At 35.7% G+C, this 22,949-nt stretch overlaps 1 protein-coding gene across 4 annotated transcripts in view; it reads left to right on the forward strand.

The window, feature by feature from the left end:
- The window catches only part of DMD (dystrophin), a 1,141,085-nt gene that overhangs the window by 927,081 nt on the left and 191,055 nt on the right, over positions 1 to 22,949 (forward strand). For all 4 annotated transcript variants that reach the window (XM_058829412.1, XM_058829411.1, XM_058829410.1 and 1 more), the window contains one exon: positions 20,880 to 21,052. In XM_058829412.1, the coding sequence (XP_058685395.1) occupies positions 20,880 to 21,052 (173 nt within the window). The remainder of the gene's footprint in view (positions 1 to 20,879; positions 21,053 to 22,949) is intronic.

Below are 22,949 nucleotides of genomic sequence, written 5' to 3' on the forward strand. Positions count from 1 at the left end.
CTCTGCAATAGCTGCGCTACCACACTCTTCTACACAGAATGTCATTGTTAATTATTATTATTTACGTGATTTTATTTTAGTAACAAACACTTTCTTTTAAAGTAGAAGAAAAATGCTTTTTTCTCCTCATCTCTTCCTGGTTTTATATGTTGAAGAAGGATTAACAAATTTGTCCTTAATTATTTTAACTTGAAATAATGGGAAAGAAAAAACCAACATTGTAGAGTTTTTGTAGCTGCTGTCTTAATTCCAATAATTTCTTCTGTAGTTCCATTTGTAAGAAACGCTTTTAAATGCAGGAAGTTGAAGTATGAAATATATGGAGCTTAGATTTATTTTTTATATGTACATTAAATATTTGAGTTACGTTTGTTTCAAAGCTTTTTCATTGCATGCTGCATCATCAGAAGAAAGCTCTTAAAATGTATACTCTTGTGATCTGAAGTTGCCTTCCTTCCCTAAATATGCCAGCATGTGCAAGATATGCTTTGAAATTAATAATATTGAAAAACAACTCAGCAGTTGTATTTGCCTTATTTAATTCCTGCTGAGATGATTATGCTTCTATTAGCTGTGCAATTATATTGCACAGCTCACTTGAAGTATCTCAAGCTGTAGCTTTTTTGATTCTGACTATTTTAGTACTTCACAGAAAACTTCAAAGGTTGAACCACAGTGAATAGATCTTACCAAACAATTTATATTTCTGACTTTGAATTACATTGGCTAACTTCTTATTTATTTTTAATAAACATTATGTTTAAATGTGATATTTTTGCATATGAAGAAATGTGTTTAGACAAATATAGCACTATAGAGGTTAGGCACATGGAAGTAGCCATATGACAATTTAAGATTTCTATGAATTTCTATATGAAGCTCTACTTTAACAAATATTCCAAATTAGCAAGTTTTGTCTAGGTTTGGTTCTATTAAATATAATTTCAGGTCAAAGTAAAAGCCTAAAAAAGTTGCTGTTTGAAGAATGAATGAAGTAGAGATTGGAAGACCTCTTTAGGGGTCTCATTTAAAGCAGAGATAATTTGTTGAAATTCAGCTTTGAAATGTTGTTGGACCTTGTGATTGTACAACTAGGTTCCATTGATTAAATGTCAGAATACCAAACCACTTGGATATTGGGTTGGGATTTGTGTTTGTTTTAATTTAGGTGAGTATTCCTCATGGAGGAGTTGTGGTTTGCAGCCAATTTAATCTTAGTCTTATACAGTAAATTCTGTTTGTAACATATAAACATTACAATCTCTTAATGAATGATATTGCATTTCTGAGGGGCTTTTGGTGGTGTTTGTTGGATTGGTCTTTTTTCCAGCAATTTCTGCCTTTTTTGTTCATTTTATTCAATACTGGACAAAAATGTGAGTGCAAGCAAGAGAAATAAATATGTAAATCTCTAAGAGACATAATTTGTAAAAATTCTTCAGCAAAGATATCAAAAATAGCACTGATATGAAACAAGAACTACAGAAAGTCATTCAGAATGACTTTTAAAAAGACAGTTTATAATATTTTACTGTTCCATGACACAAACAGCTAAATTTGCAGTTTCTGAACTTTCTACAGTGAAAAAAGGATTTGATGAAGGCATTTGTTTACTCCATAATATGTCTTGATGTGATCTTAGCTTTAATACCCAAACAGAATCACCTTATAAATAAACTATCTGAAGGCATATTTTAAATAATAAAATACATTATTTAATATATAAACAATATTTATATTGTGTTTAATTATATAATGTAAAGTTATTATATAACATATAATATTATCTATAATATAATAGTTATTAATTATAATTATTAATATTATAATATGTGTATATTTCTATTTTTCTATTATAATATATAACATAAAGGTCTGTTCCCATTGAAACTAACCATCCAAAGCTTATGCCCATTTTATTTTGTGAATTGTATGTATTTTTGAAAACATGTGTTGTATTTCAACTTGCATTTTGAATGCATCTGTAAATTGTGAGCGATAAATAATCAGAAGCTATGAGAAGTGGCTTTAAGCAAATAGTGCCATAGCAATAAAACTATTATACATAACAGAGTTCACAATTCACAAGCATTCTCAGAAATTCTGAGACCTTTCACACATGAACAGAGCAGGTACATCTTATGCAGAGTAAATCCAACATTTCTTTTCTGTATCAGATTTAATGTGCATATACTTTGAGATTACACAGCACATGAGCAGAGGTTATTTGGGATTTTCGTCTGTGCTGCCCTTGCTGAAAGCACTTAGACAACTAAACTGCACTGCATAGTATATACAGGATGTTACTGTGTATTTAATCCAAACAGAAGTGACTTATCCCTGCAAATTGTGGAGAAGAAAAGTGAAAGTGATGTTGTCACATTTACAGGCACAGATTTCACAGTGGAAGTGGAAAATACATTGAAGAAAAAAGCTAGACTAAAGCAACATATTGACTCCCTTTGAATAATATTTCCTTGAGACCAGCAAGTTTTTAAAAACTTCAGGCTGGAAATCTTCATTTGAATCTTGTGGGAATAAAAAAGATCAGAGGCTTATTTAAAGAAAGAATACTTCTAATGGGAAAGTAGCTGAAATACAGGCAAGAGCAAAATGTGCAGAAATTTCTGCTGTGAGTGACAGCTTTGGTGAGAACTTGAAGTCAACTGCATAGGTTTTGTTTTTTGCAGACCCAAAAAAATGTACTCATGAGTTCATCCTCCCCTGTTGGCTGGGATTAGGGGACCTTTTGGCAGTTTGGGTTATTTTAAAGAGAGTTGAGTGTGTGAGTGTGGTAGGAAAACTCAGGGTTCTTTGTTTTACATCTCCTTTAAGGGTGTAAAGTAACTGCTGCCATTGGAAGGGCTCTTGGGAGCGCTATGGTGGTTGGGAAGCTCTGCTGAACCAGCCCCAGAGATAACAAAAGTCCTGGTGTGGGCTTTGAAACAGCACAAATATCAGAGACAGAGTTTCCATTTGAGAATTTCTGAGAGAGGCTGGACTTTAGAATGACATCCATCTTTAAGTGTATAAAGGTTATCCTTTTAAAGATGTGTGAAAATCAAGGGATGAATCTCATCAAACTCAACTCTCTTGTGAGGCTAAAACTGCAGCAGGTTATGACATTGTGTTCATAGGTGTAGGAAGATTTTGCTACTCTATGACACAGATGGCTACAGGAATAAAAATTTGGAATGTGATATTCATATAGATGATTTATATATGATAGGTTTTTGTAGATAAGGAAGTTTGAGAGGAAAAAAAGTCCAAAAATTTGTCTAAGAGTTGTCTAAGACCCTGTGGCAGCAGGGCCTAGGAGTCATGGAACTAGATTATCTCCAAGGTCCCCTTGCAAACCAAACCATTAAAGCATTAAAGTAATGAAAGTAGATATGAAAAATTATTGAAGGCCAAGCCCAGACTGATGGGAGTAGTTGTCAGTGTTGAGTTTGGCTAAAGTGAGGACAGCTAATGTGTGACTAATATATCTTACTGATGATCAGGAGCGTGAACAATCGTAGAGTACTTTACACATCACACGTAGAAGAATCAAGTAAAATACATCAAATCATGCTTTTGCAATGTGTTTCATCTTTTTAAATGAGTCAAATTATGAATTAGCTAGAGGAGGAAAGCAAATAGAATATTTTATGATGCTCTATGTGGGATATTTTGTTAATAAATCTTGTAGAAATGTGCTTGCTTTGAACATGCAATTCTGAAGTTGCCAGAGTATAACTTACTGCTGATGGTGAAAAGGAACTCTAATTTAAGGAAACATTTTGCATATCAGTTAAAACAATAACCTGATCTTAAACATTTGTTAAGGAGGTAAATTTTATGCTCAGAATTAGGCCCAGGATAGTTGTCAGAGCTTTATTTTAAAATAATTGAAATATGTGTAGAAGTTTCATGTTGTGAAAAAATTAAAACAGGAGCATAGATAACCCAAATTAAGAAGAATGAACAAGCTGAAACTCCCTGATCCAAGGCAGGAACATATCATAGTGGACATTTATAAAGCAGAAAGCTTTTTTCTCCCATCTGTACAAGGCTTTCTTAAATTTATTTCTATACACATATATTTTTTAAACTGTGCTTGCTAAAAGTTAATGTTCTTGTTACTATTTTTTCTACCTGTCAGCTATGGTGTCAGAAACTATATGTTGTTTTCTGTTTTGTATAAGTAAATAAATATACCAAATGGTCTTCAGGACAGATTGCTAAGATTCAACATTAACACTAAATGTTCTTTTGAACATTTTAACGCAGTTTAAAATAAATCTTGCATTTCCAATAAGTTGCCAAGTACTGCAGAGAAGAAGAAGTCCAAAAGCAAGTGTAAAATTGTTGCTGAAGCTAGTTCATGTTAGTAATTAAAAAAGACAGTTGGTTGTCTTTTTCATTTCTGTTTTTTTAAACTTAAGAACCCACTCCTGCTGTGCAGAGTTACAAGTCCATCCTGCTACCTCTTTTGTCATCAGTACTTTTGCATGCACATAAAGACAGAGATTTAACTATTTGAGGCTACTGGAAGAGCACAGGGTCCCAGATGTACATAGATGAAGTGCCTTGTAAGCAATAATTTCTTATATCCTTGTCATATAAAGCTAAGCCTACTTTAGACAATGAAGTAAGCTAAGTGATTTAGGTGCTGACCTCCATTTATTATCTGCAGTTTTACATGGACTTTTTGGGGGGATTTATATGCATTTAGGTTTTTTTTTTTTATCTTGAATATAATTTCTTTTCTCCATAGATGACAAACCCCAAAGATTGATAACAAATGCAGTTTCTCGTAACTCCCTTCTCTCTTCAATTATCCTGAATAAAATACATTGAATTAATTTTGTTTTCCTAATTATTTTTTCAATTCCATCCCCAAAGAGATACAAAGAAAAATTAGTTTTTGCTGTGTTACTTAAGTGTGTAACTGCTATTGAACAGTAGCAAACAAAGTGGTCTGAGCAAGTGTGTATAAAAAAGTAGGATTAATAGTGGTAGGCTTTTAAAAGATCAAAACTTGACAAGACAAAATTGGTTATTTGACAGTTACAGAATTGGCAATTAAAAAGAACACAGTAAGTATCTTACTTCTGAAGACAGGAACATGCACTGCTGTTTGATTAAAGCTGGCTTGTAGACTTTATTCTTCATTCAGCCCTTGCCACTTTGTATAGAAAGGTCCACAAAAGAAATAGCTATCCACTGAAGTTTGAAGGGTGAAGCAAGATGGAAGAAGAATTGTTTACAGTGAAACAAGAGGTCAGCAGAAGCTAAGCGGTTCTCTTGTGAAACAAAAAGAAATTAAATATCAGGAACAAATTACCAGACAAGGTCTTACCAAGCTGTAAATAAATTTTCTTTTTATAAAGGTGGTAATTGTTTGCTTATAGCATAGAATTTTTCTGGTTGTTTTATGCTGTGATGGCACATAACAAGCTTAATCTAATTTGCTTTTTGCCTCTCTCTCTGGTGAGAGCAAAGTGAATTTACTGGTGTGCTGAGCTGTGGATTATATTGTCCAAAGGGGTACTTTTGGATGTTTCAGTGTTTTGCTTTATTTCTTCATTAATTCTAATCTTTCTTCTTCATTCCTGTAGATATAGTAGACATCCACTACAACATCTTTGTTTCCCAGCCACTAATCCTGGCCCAGAGCCACCCCATCCACACTCACGGTGGGGGTGTGCAGTCCAACCCCTCCCTTTGGTGACCTGAGGGGTGACAGCCCCACCTGGCCTGGCCTCCTGTCCCTCCTCAACTGCCTGCAGCTCCCCACCCCAGAACTCCAACCCTGCCACTTAAACTTAAAATCCACAAAACAGTGGTACCAGGAACAAAATAGCTCTGCCTATCTCAGAATCTAGGCTTGAGAGCTCGTTAAGGTAGAAATTATTTTCTCTCTCTCAGTTATGTTTCCTTAGGAAATTATCGGAAAATCACTGAGAAAAAAAACTTAAGGACTTATCTTCACTGCAGTTTATCAGAAACAATCACACCAAAAACCCCAACAATACTCATTTCTATTTCTGCTTGCATCTTTCTGAAAGGAATTTTTCTTTTTTTGGTGAGACAGGGATGGCCAAACTTCTCTTCATGAGCAGTTGCAGGAAGGCATGCTGATGAAATGGAGGTGTTCCTGACACAACATCCTCAATGATCTTCATTTTCTGTTTTTATAAATTCCAGAAAATTTTATTAATGGCTAATGAATGCTGTGAGCCCAGCACTATGCCTGTCTTAATCACTAAATATTTCAAGTTCAGATCTCTGTTATAGGGACATGTAACTTCAGTGACAATTTACATATTAGTAGTAATTTTAACATTTTTCTCGATCACGGGTGAAAGAAATCTCACTAATGAAACAAATCAGTGTCTCTTGTTGTTTATTTGGTTTGTAGAAGATGAAAAGTTGTAAAAATTAAACAGTTCTACAGCATTCTTCAGATTTATGTTTTTTCAGAGATTATTATTAAAGGAAATTTGAAGTATATACCCTCTCCAAGTCAGTCATTCATAAAATGTTCCTATTTCATTATGGATGGGACTTTCAAGTATAACTTCAAGTGAAACTCAGAGAACAGTAGTTTCCAGTTCTGAACTACCCCAAAAGAGTCAGTTAAAAAGAACTGAGTAGTTCAACAGTCTAGTAATTTCCCTCTCTTCTTTTTAGGTTGTGTTTTGTGTTGGTTTTTTGGTATTTTTTTTTAATATGTCCTAGCAATCAGTAATAAGTTAAAGTACCTTCATTTAAGTCTCAGCTTGTAAAAAAAAAAAAAAAATAAAAAAAAAAAAGTACTGGTAATTTTAATTAACTTTTTAAAAGAAAGATCTGCATGAATCCTGGCTTTTTACTTAGGGTAAAACTCAGCCATTGACTTGCTAGCTGTCAGGGTGCTCTTTGTAACTTTCAGGAAGTAACTAAAATTAAAAGGCCTTAGGTTAATTCCAAGTCAAAGGGAATTTCAAAAGTCTAGCTTTTTCTTGAAACAAAGTTGCTGAGCTTTTACCACTCATTGCCAGAAATCATTCTAATACTGTAACTGCAGCATTCTGATTGCTATATATATATCCCCATGACTTTTAGGGAATGCAGTCACATAAAAATGTTGACATTAAATAACTGAGAAACAGTATTTAGGCTAATTGTACTCTTTAACTAAAGATGACATGAAAAGTCAGATTATACAGAACAATAAATGTACAGTAGACTAAAGTCTTTATTGTGCCTGTTTTGAGAGAAACCTGCAATGGAATTTATAGAAGTCTATTTTCTATTTTAAAGGAATTAGACCCAAGACTTTTCTGGGTTATCCAGGGATAAAAGAGATCTCCTTGGTTTAAGCTGGCATTGCCCTGCAGGAGACCTGAAGGATGACTTGCACAGGACCTGATGGTGTTCTCCTCTGTAATAGGCAGCCTACAGCTGCCACATCCAGGGACAGCTCAAGTTTTGGAGTTACTACAAAGGTAGAATGGCACATATTGCAATAGCAGGCAAAGTACTGCCCCTCTTCTTAAGCAAGCCTTTTGTGTTGGGGGGAGTTTGGCAGACAGATTTAACCTGAGGGACTGGTATGAACAGCAGGGGAAAGTTGTTCCATCCAGTTTCACAGCTCCTTCAAGGAACTCTCTTTTTGCTACAGAAGCTTGGCTTGACTGTTTAGTGTCCATCAGACATTTTCCTTCCTGCTCTTGTATCCTTTTGAGCATACCCTTAATCCTTCTGATTTGATAGCTTTCACAACAGAGATTAAAGCAGCACTGACTGATAGAAAGTTAATCGTGGGCAATGGTTACTTTTCCATCCCTGAATTTGGGATGCTGTCTTGAGGTTTTAGGGATCACCTGCTGTTGTTAGTAAATCAGTGCAGGCTGTGCTTCAAAGCTCACATGCCATCTGATAGAGCTTGGTGTTGTGCTGAACAGACTGTGTGTGTCTGATTCTCGGAATTAACTGTGACAGCAAGATCATTTTGGCAGATGGTTGCTGTGGCACGAGTATAGGTATATTTGAAGGATGATGGTGTTATTCTATTTCCTGATGATCATACCTTTGCTTATGGAAAAGATTTTCCTTTGGCCTGGTTTTGTTTTTTTGTTTTTTCATATGCAAATATATGAATTGTAAAGTCATTCCTTGGTTATTTTTTTCTTTTTTCATTTCCTTTAATCTAAGATAACTTCTGCATACCAAGCATGTCCTTTGGCAAGTAAATGAGTGTACAAAGAGGAAATGTAAAACGTTTGCCATATTTCCTTTTTCATCAGCTCCTAAAATTTCCTCCTACAGACTATTTTATTTCATTTTGTTTCTTATAAGGCTTCATTCCCTTGAGATATTGTTTAAGCAGCAACTCATGTCTGTCCTCACTTGCGTGTGCCTTGGGCAAACAGACGCAATTGCTGAGTAACAGGCATCAGAACTCTGAGTGCCAGTGTTTGGTTTTCAGGCTTTCAGCAAGATTGCAAAGGGAACACAAAGCTCTACTGGGAAACTGATCATCAGTATTTCATTTAGTGGTACTGGTAGATTATGAAGCACTGTGTGTGAAGCGGTATTTTTTTCAGTAAACTGTGGAAAGAGAATTCAGAATTTTCTGTATTACCAAGTCAAATGTATAGAAGCTGTTTGAAGATTACGGACAAATTCTCAAATCTGAATTTCAGATCAACCTTTTTTTTTTTTTAATTTTATAAAATGTACTTTGGTAAATGAGGTGAGATAAATAAGAAAGTTGCCTTTTCCAGTAAGCTCCTCTCTTAAGAGGTTGATCACTCATGAAGTTTTCTCATAGTTAAGGGAGGAAGGTAAGCTTTTCGCTGTAGAGACAGAAAGGTTTATACTAATATTAATCAGCTCAATTTCAGTTTAACACAATGGGCATTACAGATAAGAACAAAACCTTTGAAAGGAAGTTTTAATCTAACTGAGACTGACCACTGAATGAGTTCGTGATGCAGATGCATTATTATCCCATATTCAGTGAGTATTTACTGAATAGTGACATTACTCTGTCAGTTATGAATAGATCTATGCCATGAGAATTCTTTCTACACAAAATTGATTATATGTCAAATATATACAGATAGAAGATAATAAATGGCATTACACTGAATAGCATAACAGTGAGTATTGCTAAGAATACCTTGAGGGATTTTACATTCATCTTTTTCAGCCATAGTTGCCTAATTTCATCTTTTAAATCTCTGGGATTTCTTATGCTCATTCCACTGGGTATGAAACTTCATAAACTACTTCTGGGATATAAATTATATTTTTACCTAATCTCTCTCTCTCGTCCCTCACCTCTAGCCTGGAATTCCTGTTATTAAGAATTCATATGCAGGTATTAGCATACAATTGTTATAGGAATTATTTAACATCACTCCTAATAAGATAGGAAATGTATCTTTTTTTCAAAAATACAGAACATATCATGTGTCTCTTCTTTTGTGCTTAGTTTTCTGGGCTTAAAATCCATACATAGGTCTTTTTAATTCTCTCATGAAAGCAGTAATGATACTTCAAAGAGGATTATAGGAAAAAAGATATCTTATTTCCATGGGGAACATGTAGCTTCTGGGTTTGTTTCTGTGAGAAAACTGTACTCTCTGACACAAAGGTAGAAACTATCCCTCTGTGATCACTCTCATATTACACAGGAACTCAGATACCTGTTATCATTTCCTCACATTCTTCTTCATTCACTTTTTATGTACAAAAGTCTTTTAAATTAGTGTGTGTTAAAATTTTCAGAGTTTTCTAAAAATCAGAACATGATATAGTGCAGTAGACAACTTGGTGAGAACAGTAATTGCTCTGGATGCAATGTGAAGAAAGCTTCAAAGTTGCTTTATATGCAGAGTAGAAATAGTTGGTGTTAACCCCAAGGGAATGCAAAATAGGTTTTTTATCTAAAAATGATGCTTCTTTCTCTCAGCTTGATGCACATAGATGTGAGGATTAATGAGTGTGTGCATTGGGTTTTTGTGGCCAGGTTTTTGTAGCCAGGGAGCTATAAAGTGGCTTCTGTAAGGGTCAATTTAGGTTAGAGATAAGGAATAATTTTTTACAGTGAGGGTGTTAAACCACTGGGAAAAGTTGCCCTGAGAGGTGTTGGAAGCCTCATGCCTGGAAACATTCAGGGTAAGGCTTAACAGGGCTCTGAGCATCCTCTTGTAGTTGAAGATACCTCTGCTCATTGCACAGGGGTTGGACTAGATGGTCATCAAAGGTCTCTTAAAACCCAAGCCATTATATGATGTTATGAAAGAGTGGGAGGATGACATTTTAAGAGCTGAATTTATGTCTTATTATCCTAATCTTATTTGACTGATAATAAATTAAATTAATTTTCCCTAGCCATGTCTGTTTTACCCATGGTAACTGGTGAGTGATCTCTCCCTGTCCTTACCTTCATCCATGAGCCTTTTGTTTTATCTTCTCCCCTCAGCCAGCTGAGGAGGCCACCTGGCATCCAGCAGGGGTCAACCCACCACAGTGTGCATAAACTGGATGAATTCTTTTCAGAAATAAATTAAGTATGGGACTTTGTTTGTTTGTTTGTTTATTATTAATGTGTGTTGTTTTTGTTCTGATTGAATCTGAAGAGAATCTGGAGAGGACAATTTTCAGATGGCAATAGTCCTGTTTAAACTGAATTCATCCTGCTTCTGCCTCCTGTCAGCAGGGTTCATAGAAAAGCGGGCATTGTCGGTATCTTTGGGTGTGTCACATGAATGCTACTCAGAAGACTCTTATAAATACAGTTGCTGCAAAAGCTGTTGTGGGAGTCAAACAGTTATGGCAAGCCAGGTTTCCACAATGTGTCTTTTCAATTTAATTTTCTTTTTCATTAAAATATGACTTTTTCTCTGGAGAAGTAGTTAGCATTTATTATGAACAGTGAACTGACAGCCTTTTTTTTGTCACAGTCAGATATGTTGTTTTTGACAGTCATTTCCAAGATTGCCTGTGGTACCATGCAGTGTTCTTCAGCACAGTTTTTAGCTTTGGGTGGTATAACTAATGTGGCTGGGCTGCATGTTTAAACAAAGTCTTCAGCTTTCTGAGATACTTAAGCTCTGCTTCCAAGTGTATTCCTGAATTTTACGAATATGTGAGACCTTAGGTTATTTTATGAACTGTTTTCTGAAGAAGTATCTCTCAGCCACATATTTGTGTCACATTTAATGTATTGTTGAGACCAATGACAAAAACATATCCAAAACTTCTGGATGTGAGAGTGACTTTGATGTGATTAGCAGTGTAGTCAAGTACTTGCAGTGTCCTGTGTCAGCAATTTATAAAGAGTTTGATAAGTAATCTTGACTGAAGAGCCATAAAAGCAATTCCAGGGTATAAACCTGGGACTGGATGGCATACTTTGGAGTGACAGTAGGTGAAGAGGCATATTTGATCTCCACAGAAACCTAAGGAGAAGCATATGAATTTCCTGCAGTATTTAAGATCTGCCTGATATATTGACTTACTGACAAGAGTGTGTTCTCTCCTCTGAGAGCATATCTAATTCTTGAGTTCTTTTTTAAGTTTAAAGAGAAAGAGTCTGATTCTAGATGGGAAGGGTGTTTTTTGTTTGTTTGATTGATTTTTAATGACATATATATTTGCTCTATTACCTCCATTACTGTATTTTCACCTCTGTTCCTTCATTAGTACCAAGTATATTTTATATTTAAAAGTCTGCATTTCACTTTTCTTACCTTCTTGCCTTGGGGTCTTGGAGCTGGTTTTCTTATCTGCATCTAGATGAAAACACTTACATGACTTGACCAACATGACCTCTAAATTAAAATATTTTAATTTTTTATTATGATAGCGAAATTATTTCTCCTTTACTGGAGTGAAGGGAAGATAGGAGGAACAAGTATATTTCTTTTCAACTGGTGGATTTGAAAAACTCAGTGATCCAAATTAATTGTTTGTTTGTTTTTTTTAATGTCAAACTGAAAAATATGAACTGAAGTTAATTTTCACCCTCAAGTAACTTGTCTCCTTAAAGAGTATGTTAAGATAAAAGTTTATTTCATGTCAGACTTTGATGGTAATATCATTATTTTTTTCAGTGATATTTACCATTTTAACCTGATACTGTGGGAGCACATGCATCTTGCTAGTAAATACAAGAAAATACTAAATAATTATTTTCAGGATGTAAATCTTATTCAGAGACCCCTTGATACAGGAATTCTGTTGAATTTTGCTTTTGATTTCTGGCTGCAGCAAAACATGTTTAGCCTGCCACAGGGAAACCAATCAATATAATAGTTAAGGTTGATATTGTTTAAAATGTATTCTTTTTTCAGGTTCTGAGCTTCTGTCAGTTATTTGTTTATTTCAAGACAGTCAACATGCATTATTAAAGCACCTAAAATAAATCATGCAGAACATGATTCCGGCATGGTTCAGCTTATTCAGAAAAACATAAAGCTATGGAACTTCTTAGAGCTGAAAACTAATGAGGATGGACCTTTCTGTCAAATTCCTCACCAGTGCAGCTCTCCAGTACAGCAGCAGTCAGAATGGCTGATTACATTAGAGTGCAGGGCAGCAGCAGCAGTTAACAGCCAGAAAACACTCGCTTTAATTCAGCTCTTGAGTTTGGGGCATTGACACAGTAGAGGTTAAAGGTGAAAGCCTTGCTAGTGTGATCAGTGTTGGTGTGAGCAGGTAGCTGAGGATTTGGGGTTTGAGGGTCAGAAGGGAAAGCCCACTGAGAGAGGAGGTGGCATCACTTTCCCCACAGGACCTTGCAGGTGCTGGCAGCTGCTGTGTGCAGCCACCCTGGTCCTGAGCCTTCTCTTTCTGTGCCAGCCCTTTTGGCAGCAGCTCTTCAGGGCTGCCTGAGCCGCTGTGGCTCTGCCTGTTGTTGCATTTAGAGTGGAGTGCATTTACACAGGGAGAGGCCATAAGTGGTAGCTTTGGCCTGCTGGCTTCTCACTGAGTGTTTAAACATGTGGTGCCCCTCACACTGAGCAGGCTTGCAGTTAAAACATCAGCAGCAAGAAAAAACTAACTTTCCTTGTGGTAGTTTAAACCCAGCTTGAGTTAATGAGTAAACTGACCAACACTTGGTGAATTCTGTCTTGTTGTGACAGGAACAGCCAACATCAGTTGTTAAAGTGATTTTGATAACACTTGACTGCTGCACTGCAGCTTTCTCTCTGTGGTAACTATACTGGCATTCTGGCTTAAAACCTAGGAAGTCAGAAGATCCTGAGGCCATTCTAGCATGACCTGGATTTCCACTGAAAATCAAGATGAAGTGTACTTTTTCCCTTTGTGCTGCCCAAGTGCCTGCCCTTCCTGGCCCTTCCTCAGGACACCTCCAGAAGGGAGGATTTGACACAGGCAGTGCAGAAGCACTGGAGCTTTTGCCACATTGTCTCCTGCATAATGTCCACCAGGTCCCAATTAACCTGTCCTTGATTATGAACAGTTAATTGTAGTGGATCTTGCATGCTCGTAGAGAGGAACACCTGAAATAGTATAAATTCCAACTGAAATCTCATTACCTAAAGAACAATAAAAACTCTTTCTAAAACAAGCCCTAAAGCCATGATAGTTGTTTTTCTTTTTGATCCAGTTTTAATAATGTATAGTGTATGAGGCCTCTAATTTCTTATTTATGTTTTGGGTTGTTCTCTTTTAATAAGATTTTATGTTTTTGTAATTAATTGAGAATCATGTTATGAAACTGGTGTACCAATTATTTTTCTCTAGACATCAACGATGTTACCAACAAAAACTTTAAATGTCAGGATATTTTTTTAAAAAGAAAAGAAGATTGTAAAAATTATTCCTGACAGAAAGAATTAGGATAATGATTCAAACAGAAATAATTTCTTTTAAGTATAAAGTGCCTTCAATTTTTGTTTTAAAAGTATCTGAAAGAGGATTGCATTTGTTTGTGTATTTAGGGAAGTATGAAAGTAAATATGAATATCATCGGTGATAAAACATGAGATACCTTATTGTTACATCTTGGTGTACTGTGAAACAAATAGACATTTCTGTAGGTACAAATCATTTTTCTTTTAGGAAAGTTAATTTATAATTAACAGATATCTGATATTTTTCACTATTGGTTTGTGAAAAAAAAAAAAACAAAAACGTTATTTCATCTTTCATAAGATTTTTTTTTTCCCCAGACCTAGAGACAGTTGTGTATTTCAGCCTTTCCAGCTGTGTGTTGTAAAAGGAAATCAGCATTAATTTGAATTACTGGAATATAAGCAGAACTAAGAGAGGTAAATGCTTTCCAAACTATGCAACAGGACTTTAGGATCTTGCATGAGTAACTAAGAGGAAGTAAATGTTCATGCAGAGGAAGATGCTCCTTGTGCTGTTACTGTTTGATCTCTGGAAAGCAGGGAGAAGAGAAATTAGACATAGACATGCTGAAAGTAGCAGCATAATTATTTTTCTTCAGAAAGATTGCCAAAAGATTGACAGGGGGAGTGTGCTGACAGCATGTGCAGGTGGAATGGGATCAGACATCCATTGAAGTACGGGGGTTGGGACGTGCATTTTTGGTGGGAACAGACTACTTTCTAAAATCTGGAAAGCTCTGCTAGTTTGTAATGGGCCCTATGGTTTTGCTTTCAGAAAATTGTGTGTATGATTCTATGCACATTTATGCTGTTTCCCTCCTACTCACTCAAATCTCAAATACAGATTTCAAACGCAGATAGCTGAGCCCATTCTTAGACATCTCAGTAGAGGTGGCTGATTTTCTGACACACAGAACACTTGCAACTCCTACTTGAAAAATGTGCTTTGTTTGCTTTGTTGGATTGGCTTGCCTGAAAGAGAATACAGGCTATGTTAGTAAAATACATATTTATATTTTACACCATACAGTAAAAGTTCTTCATTTCTGTGGCTACAAGGAAGTTTTCTTCATTAGTATAACCTCAGACTAACACGATGTTTCTTTCTACTTAAGGTTTCCATCCTAGATACAATGACAAGTAAAGTAGAGAGTGAGAATAATAATTTCTATTGAAGTCACTATTATCAGAATAGGATGTATTTCACTAGACAAGGATCAAATCCTAAATGCAACTATAAATGCGGAAAGATTTGTTCATTTTATGTATTTATTCATATTTTCATTAATTGTTAATGAAGCAGAGGTTCATTTTTCTCAGTCTTCAAAAAACCTATCCAAGAAGTCCACAAATTCCTTCCAAACACATGGAATTAGCTAATAATTGAGTACAAATTAATTGCTAGAGGTCTAAAAAAACTGATTATTTTGCTATCATCAAAGGATAAATACAAGACCTTGAGCTATGGGCAAAAAGTCATTTCTGTGAATAAATATCTGTACGTTACCGACAAGTATATGTTAAAATGATTGTGTTAGTGCTATTCCAAAGCTGCAGCAGACCAATGTAAAAGAAATCAAGAAGCCCACACAACATTTGCAGTCAGCAAGAGATTGCTGCATCCTTAGATGCACTGTGAAGTCTCTTGCAATCTGAATATAACCTAAATTGAAGGCTCTTTTGCCTGTTTATAAAAAGAATACTTTCTGAAAACAGGGCCCAGCTTGCTAAAGAAAGCTTTTTTTAATCTTCCGTTAGAAGAAAGTAGCATTTGAATATGAAGTTTGGTCACATCTTTGTTCTGGGACTTGTAGAATTTTAAACCATAACAATGATAGATGCAACTTACACAGATTGCTTTCTGCAGGGCAAAGTTATTCTTTTGGCTTCCATTCATCAACACTTGATTCTCTCTTAAAGGACTAGCTCTTACCCTTTTTTATCTTGAAAAATGTGTTGGGAAACCAGAAATGCCTTAATTATGTTCATAAGCTTATCTTCACAATGGAAAAGACCTTTTTATCATTCTTTTTAATCAAGTCATTAGCATGAAACTCAGAGATGTAATCATACCAGACTGGAATTGGGGTCATGCCATAGGCTAGCTGAATAGGAGGCTTCTTGGCATGGTGATGTATAGCCATTTCACAACAATGCTTTTAACTCAGTAAGTCTGCCCTTTAATTATATTTTAAATCTCATTTGAGAAGTTTTTATCATTATGTAAATTGTTCAGTGAATGGTGTCATTCTAAGACTCAATAAAAGTTTTGATTATGGACTGGGAGAGAAAATTACTTAAAAGCTTGATGGGGGAATGGGAGCACAAAAAAAAAAAAAAAAGAAAAGAAAGAAAGAAACTCAAATCCAACAACCTTAAAAGAACTATGACATTTAAAAGAGAGAACTTCCAAGGGACCAGAAATGCCACGCAAACCAGTAGAAATGCTTCACTGGTTTATTCCATTATTAAACTACATCATAGAATCTTCAGATACAAATGTTCTCTTTCAGAAAAATATACATTTCTTCCTATTCAAATGGTAACAACCAGCTCACAAGGAGAGACTGCCATAAAGCTTAGTGCAAACAGGCCTTCAGTTGCCAAAAACAAAAGAAAGCGATCAAGTGCACCTTGCGCTGGTGCTATCACTCAGGTGCTTAAAGTGCATTTGATGTGCTGTGCTGTAGCCCTTAATTCTAAAACTGTAACACTCACAAAACTTTTCCCCTGTCTAACAGACAGGAGAATAAGCTGTGATCCTGAGAATGGTGCCATGTGCACGGCTTTCTATGCCTCCAAAGTTTTCTGGAGAATTCCAGGGCACTGAAAAATTGTCACAAACTCTCTGAACCCTCCCACAGAGTTTATGCTTTAGGTAGAATCATAAATTTAGAGTTGAGAGTTAAATGAAATCAAGTGGGATGATTAATTTGAAATCCAGTTGCTAAACTGCTAAGATGTGCTTTACAGAGCTACAAATAGAGGCGAACTAGGGTCCTTTAATTTCTTTAAATTATTGCATAATGAATTTTTTTCTACCTTGTATAAAAGATAAATGTTTTGTCAGCTGCACTGCATTGATTTCCATGTTTTAGTTTGACTCATCTATAGTCCAAGAAATAGAATTAATTCATTCTTTCTAAGACTTCATTTTACTTCCAGACTACCAGTGTAGTAGTATTAGGTATCTGGTGTATTGCCAAAATAATGGCAGATTTTGACATGTATAATGTCCTTTGTATGTCTTGTCTATATATTGTGGGATAGGAAGGACATTGGCACTGATTAATTGTTTCTGCTAAGACATCTCAAACCATATGGAATTCTTGTGGGACTAGCAGTGCTGTGTGGAAGCTGGCAGAACTTTGAGTGCATTGGATTTTACAGCGACAGCTGAGCTGTGCTTAGCAGGGCTCTGTGTAAATAAAACCCTCAGAGCCACAAATGAATTTCTTCTGCCTAGCAAAAGAATTAGGGCAGTGAGGATCTGTGCTTCCATGGAGAATGGGGGCAGTCATTCCAAGGGGGAAACAACTGAATTGAGAAAGTAAGAAATACACCCATCCCTTAGCTTCTTGGCAGCATTGGCTGTGCTCACCACATTAGTGTACCTCTCTGAAATCATGTGTGGTGGTCTCAAGAGCTCAGGGAAAAAAGTGAAACAGGCAGAGAAACTTTCCTACCACTGTTTTGCTCAACAAGATTGTCCTCAAGACAAAATGCACATCATCTCTTTATCACCCTAGTTCTGTATCTAAGTTGCACACTTATTCTATATAATAAAATAATGTAAATACACATTTTTAAATGTGTAGAAACCTCTAATAACTGTTCATCTAAGTTTCTACAAACAAGTATTATGGTGCATTTTGTCATCTAAATGTATATTTCATCTGAATAGAGGAGGACTTCATCCAGCACCTAATGGAGTTGCAGTTCATTCCAGGCAGTTCAGCTCACCCTAAGCAGTAACTTGTGGTCAAAAAGATGTTTTTCATTTTGCTCTCTGCTCTTTTTAAGAGCAGATAGACAATCCTTTTTCAGCACAGACTTATTAATAACAACTGCAGCAAAAACGCAGCATACACTCCAATTGTAAATCAGTATTATACCAGGATTGATTTTTTATCCTCTGTAGTTTTTTCATGTGTTTGAACGCATTGGAAAATATGAAAATTAAATAAATAGTATGTTTAATCTATATGCTATCTTTCTTGGTTCGACATGTAATGACAGTGTACATTTGCAAAGATTTTAGCAATTTTTGAGATTAAATAGCTCTTCCTGCTTTACTGTTGTCAAGAAAAATAATCTAATTTATATTTTGTTTTTAAAACATGGATTTTTTATTTCAGAAAACAAATAAAAGGTGTATAGATCTATTTCTTATATGTTCTCTGCTTCTCTTAGGATGTGTAAGTGTGACAAAGAAAGGTTCTGAAATGCACCAACCTAAATGGAGCAAGTATCATTGTTGTTGTCTTGCTTCTTTGTCAGTGTAGGCTTCCTGCATAGCTGAAATAAACTACTTCTGCAAGCATTAGAAGAAATACACAAGTAACTTGGAATAAGGAAAACTTGGTCTTGAATATTAAGCTTTTGATAAGAATACTTCACTTTTCATGTTCATTGCTCACTCAACTGTCCAGATGTGTTGTGATACTATGTAGTGTTCTGAAATTAAAAAAAATGTGGTTTGCTTTTATTTTCAGAATTATGTGTGTGTCTGGAGAAAGACATAAAATGTGTAGATCATAAGATACATTTTCTAAACACACGAAAAATGTGGAAAGATTTTTTTTCTTAAATTTTGTCTTATATAATGCTATAAGTATATGTGTAGTAAAACACCAAGGGGACATAGATTTGACAGCTTCTTATTGTGAATAGTTATTGGACATGTTTCATGGCACATGTTCTTGCCAAGGCAAAGGAACTAGTTTGTAAATTCAATGTTTCCATCACTACCCTGAAAACCAAAACTTTTGTGCAACAGGTAATGTATGTATTGTATGAATGTAATTATTTTGTCCAATAACAGACTTATTGTTTATTAAATGTAGGAGGACCTTAGAACTGTACAGACATTAACAGTTAACTTTTTTATTGTGAACTTTATCCTTTCTTACACATTGATTCAGATGTTTACATCAGTATTGTTATACTTTGCCCAGTTTAAATAATTTCTCCAAATATTATTCAAATTAATATTAAACATGGAAGGAAAGAAATTTGGTGATATTCTTCATTCAAACAAAAATGAAGTATCACAGCTGGAAGTTCAAGCTAGCAACATTCATACTTAAAATAAAATACAAATTTTCAAGTAAGGACATTCTTACCTAGAATATTGTACATTTTTATGTACCTTAATAATGCCATGTTTAAAAATATAAATTACCTGAACAACATTAAATAAATACAATGTTTATAATACAGTTGTATTCTTCAGGGTTACCTCTAATGTACACTGTACATCAAACTCATTCCTATGTACTTTACTGCTTGAATGACAATAGACAAGTAAAATAGTTGGAGGAGGATTCTTACTCTGTACCAAAGATTGCTAGCCCACCTTAAAACTTCCCCAAATTATTATCCTAGCCATTGCTGTGACAGGTATCCAGTTAAGGACATTTGGAACAGCACTAAGTGAACAAGGACAATCTACTCATGATTCAGTGCAGATAACACTGCACTTAAAATATCAAATAAAACCAATTCAATTAAGAACACACCAAGTAGACAGATTGTGTGCTCCCCTCTTTCAAAGTCATTCTTCTGAAGAAAATTGCAACAAATTTCCATTGGGGACTATCTGTGATGCTGAGTTAATACTGGGTCTTGTTCTCAGATGCCATAAATCATCTCCTCTTCCCCATTTTATCTCTAGCACTCCCATTTCAGGCAGCAAGAAACCACCACCAGAAATCTTAGTGCTCCAGCATCACAGGAGAAAATGTGGAGCTTTATTCACTGTTCATTTTTTCTTTGTGTCTTTGTGTGCTTCTTTGTTTGAAAGTAAAAGTACTTTTGTGCAGATATGGCTGCATATAAAGTACATGTACGCTCATTCATGTACGTGTTGAAATTATTATCACTATTATTTTTATTCCATTTAATGACCTTGATTCAACCACTGTTCTCTGCAAATGAATCTGACCTTGTGGAGCTGCAGCATGCAAACGTCTTGGGGAAGGGCAGCCAGCGTACAAAGGCTGCATTGAGTGTGTGGGCAGGCAGGAATGCTGGTACCAGGCAGCTCTCTAAAGAATGTTCTTTTGGCAGAAACAGCCGTGCTAAAAATGAGGGGGAAAAAATGAATTCGAAATTTAGAGCTGGCCTGCAGTTACGAGGCGATAAGAAAAGTTGGCTGTTCAACACGAGCTGCCAGTTGCATATTCTAGGTCCTTGCTATTCTCAGGCCCTCCTACAGCCGTGGCCCCAACCAGTGTTTTGATACAGCACAAAGTGGCTGTTTATTGCTATTGACTGCTGAGGCCTGTGCTCCAAAATGCGTTCTGTCAACAGAATGTAAGTGAACTTGGCATTTTAAAGCCCGGCTGCTGCAGACGCCTAGATTTCTTGGACTTGCCATGCAGCAGGACCGGTGTTGCAGTCCCCAGCTCAAACTGAGAATGTTGCACAGGAAGACATACCATGTGAAGGTCAGACTTACCTGAGATCCTGAGGATTTTGTGTTTCTTTGTTTTTCCCTCATCAGCACAGTAAATATATCCTGTCCTTCCTTTGCTGCTGTCAAAGGCTACACCTTTAGCTTTCTAAATTTTGTTCAGTATGCTCCCTATGGGAAATAAAGGTCCTATTCAATGCAAATGGCCTTCATGTGAAAGGGAAACATGACTTTCTATACAGGACATGATATTGCTGTAAAAGGAGTAATCAAAACCTGTGCTCTGTGTTGCACTGAGGACTTTTTAACGCTTTTGAATAATCATAGTTTCTGTGATTTTTTTAAGAAGTCGGATATATTGTTTTCTGTTGCTTCCATAGGAACTACAGGCAGAAATTGATGCTCACACTGACATCTTTCACAACCTGGATGAAAATGGGCAGAAAATCCTGAGGTCCCTGGAAGGCTCTGAGGATGCAACCCTGCTGCAGAGACGTCTGGATAACATGAACCTCAGATGGAGTGAACTTAGGAAGAAATCTCTAAACATTAGGTAGGACCTGAACCTAAGCAAAAGCCTACCATTAGTGTATTAGATGGAATGCTACAATTTGCAAGTAAAAAGGTTTAATTTTGTTTCTGTTAGCACTGTTTTTGTCTATTTTGAAATTATTTGTCCTGCTTTGGATGTTGGCTTAACTTTGTAAGAATGATTAGGTTTTTTTGTGTGAAAATGATAGTAGAGGATTAGGATTCAAGGCATATGATGAAGTTTTATAATTACAGAAAGAAAGATTACCACGTTTAAACAGTAACAGTACCCCCTCTAAATGTGGGCTTTTTCTAGAACTGGGTATGACTTATCAGTGAGTCATGAAAGAAAGTGATTAAATAACCAATATTTATGATAAGCTTTATTTTAAAGACTGCTATTTCCTGTGCAAAACTAAAAATATGCTTACAAATTAGAAGGCAAATTATTTAAGATTTTAACTGTTGTCAGGAGAGTGGACAGAATTGTTAAATAAAATCTTGGGGTAAAAAAATCCATAGGTTTCCTCATGAGAGGAAACACTTTTGTTTGCAAGGAGATGTATAATAAATGGTAGCATTGCAAATTATCAAGTAGTCATTCAGGCTTCAATGGACTGAAGGTTTCATTTCAAAAGAAATTGTCCAGGAAGGTTTTCTTCAAAAATACAGCTTCTGCAACAGGCAACCCAGCTCAGTTGCACTCAGTCTTGGTCATTTTTTCATTTTCTTGCTTGGTGTGTGTTGGTGGTAGTTCAGAGGGCAGCAAAAGACAGAAGTGTTTTCCAAAGTAATGTATGAAATATTAGCTTTTTTCAGCTCAGGTCCTGAGGGAGGTCAGGCTGTGTAATGACAAAAACCATCTCAGTATCATCAATCATTAAAAATAAATGAAGACTGTGATGTTGAAAAGATATTAGTAACTAAAGAAAAAGAGACATAGTCCTCTTTTTTTTTTCCTTCTGAGGAGCAAAAGAGGAAGAATAAAACCCTTCAAAGTGTCTGAGATTGTTTTTGTTCGCATGCATTTTGCCCATGAACTTGCTCAAATACAGTGCTTTTTGAGATAAAAATAGTCAGTTGCCAAATATCAGTAATTAAATATATGGGACTTCCTGTCTCATTTTTTGCAGGTTAATGTATTGCTGTCATTAATTGAGTCAGAAGCAGTAAACCCCAGTTATAGCACAGTGACTTCCTGAATTGCACATTCAAAGCAACAAACCTCCCCTCTAAAATCTGTGCTTCCAATAAAAGGCTTAAGGTCTTCAACAACTTATTGATTAGGATAAGAAACAATTCTTAAATTCTCAGACATCCAGATTAAATGTTGCTGGCCACCAGACTAAATGAAAAGGTTCTTCCCAGTCTGCCTGGTTGGAGTTCTTTCCACCCATAGCACAGAATGGAATATATTTCATTATAACTAGCAACACTTACACAGAAGAGGGATTAGAGAAGACATATGAAGTGTTCTCCAGACATCAGTCCCAGAAGTTTCTTTATTTAGTGTAATTTTTATTCTGCTGGAAGAGAAGACTCCTGCCATGAATCAACTTGGGTGGGCATTCTTTTCTAAATGCATCAGATAAAATAATAGATAGTAGATATTAAAGAGAAGCCAAGCTCTTCTCCATTCCTCCCTTTCTTTCATCCTGATATGTCAGCACAGTTTGTCCTAATAAACACTTGCTTTCTTATAAATATATTTTCAAAACTGTTTTATTATTACCTTTTTTGTCTGCACATCCTGGACACAGTCATAAATACATGAGTTTATGCATAAAATGTACACTGGTGTGTGCATAAACATATATTCCTGAAGATGAAGGAACAGCAGAACAAGGCAGGTTCTGGAAAATAAAAAACATCTAACTTGGGAAGGTCAGAGCACAGCAGCATTAGCAAAACCCCTTCAG

This window comes from Poecile atricapillus, chromosome 1 (genome assembly GCF_030490865.1).
Source record: "Poecile atricapillus isolate bPoeAtr1 chromosome 1, bPoeAtr1.hap1, whole genome shotgun sequence".
In the NCBI taxonomy this organism is placed as follows: Eukaryota; Metazoa; Chordata; class Aves; order Passeriformes; family Paridae; genus Poecile; species Poecile atricapillus.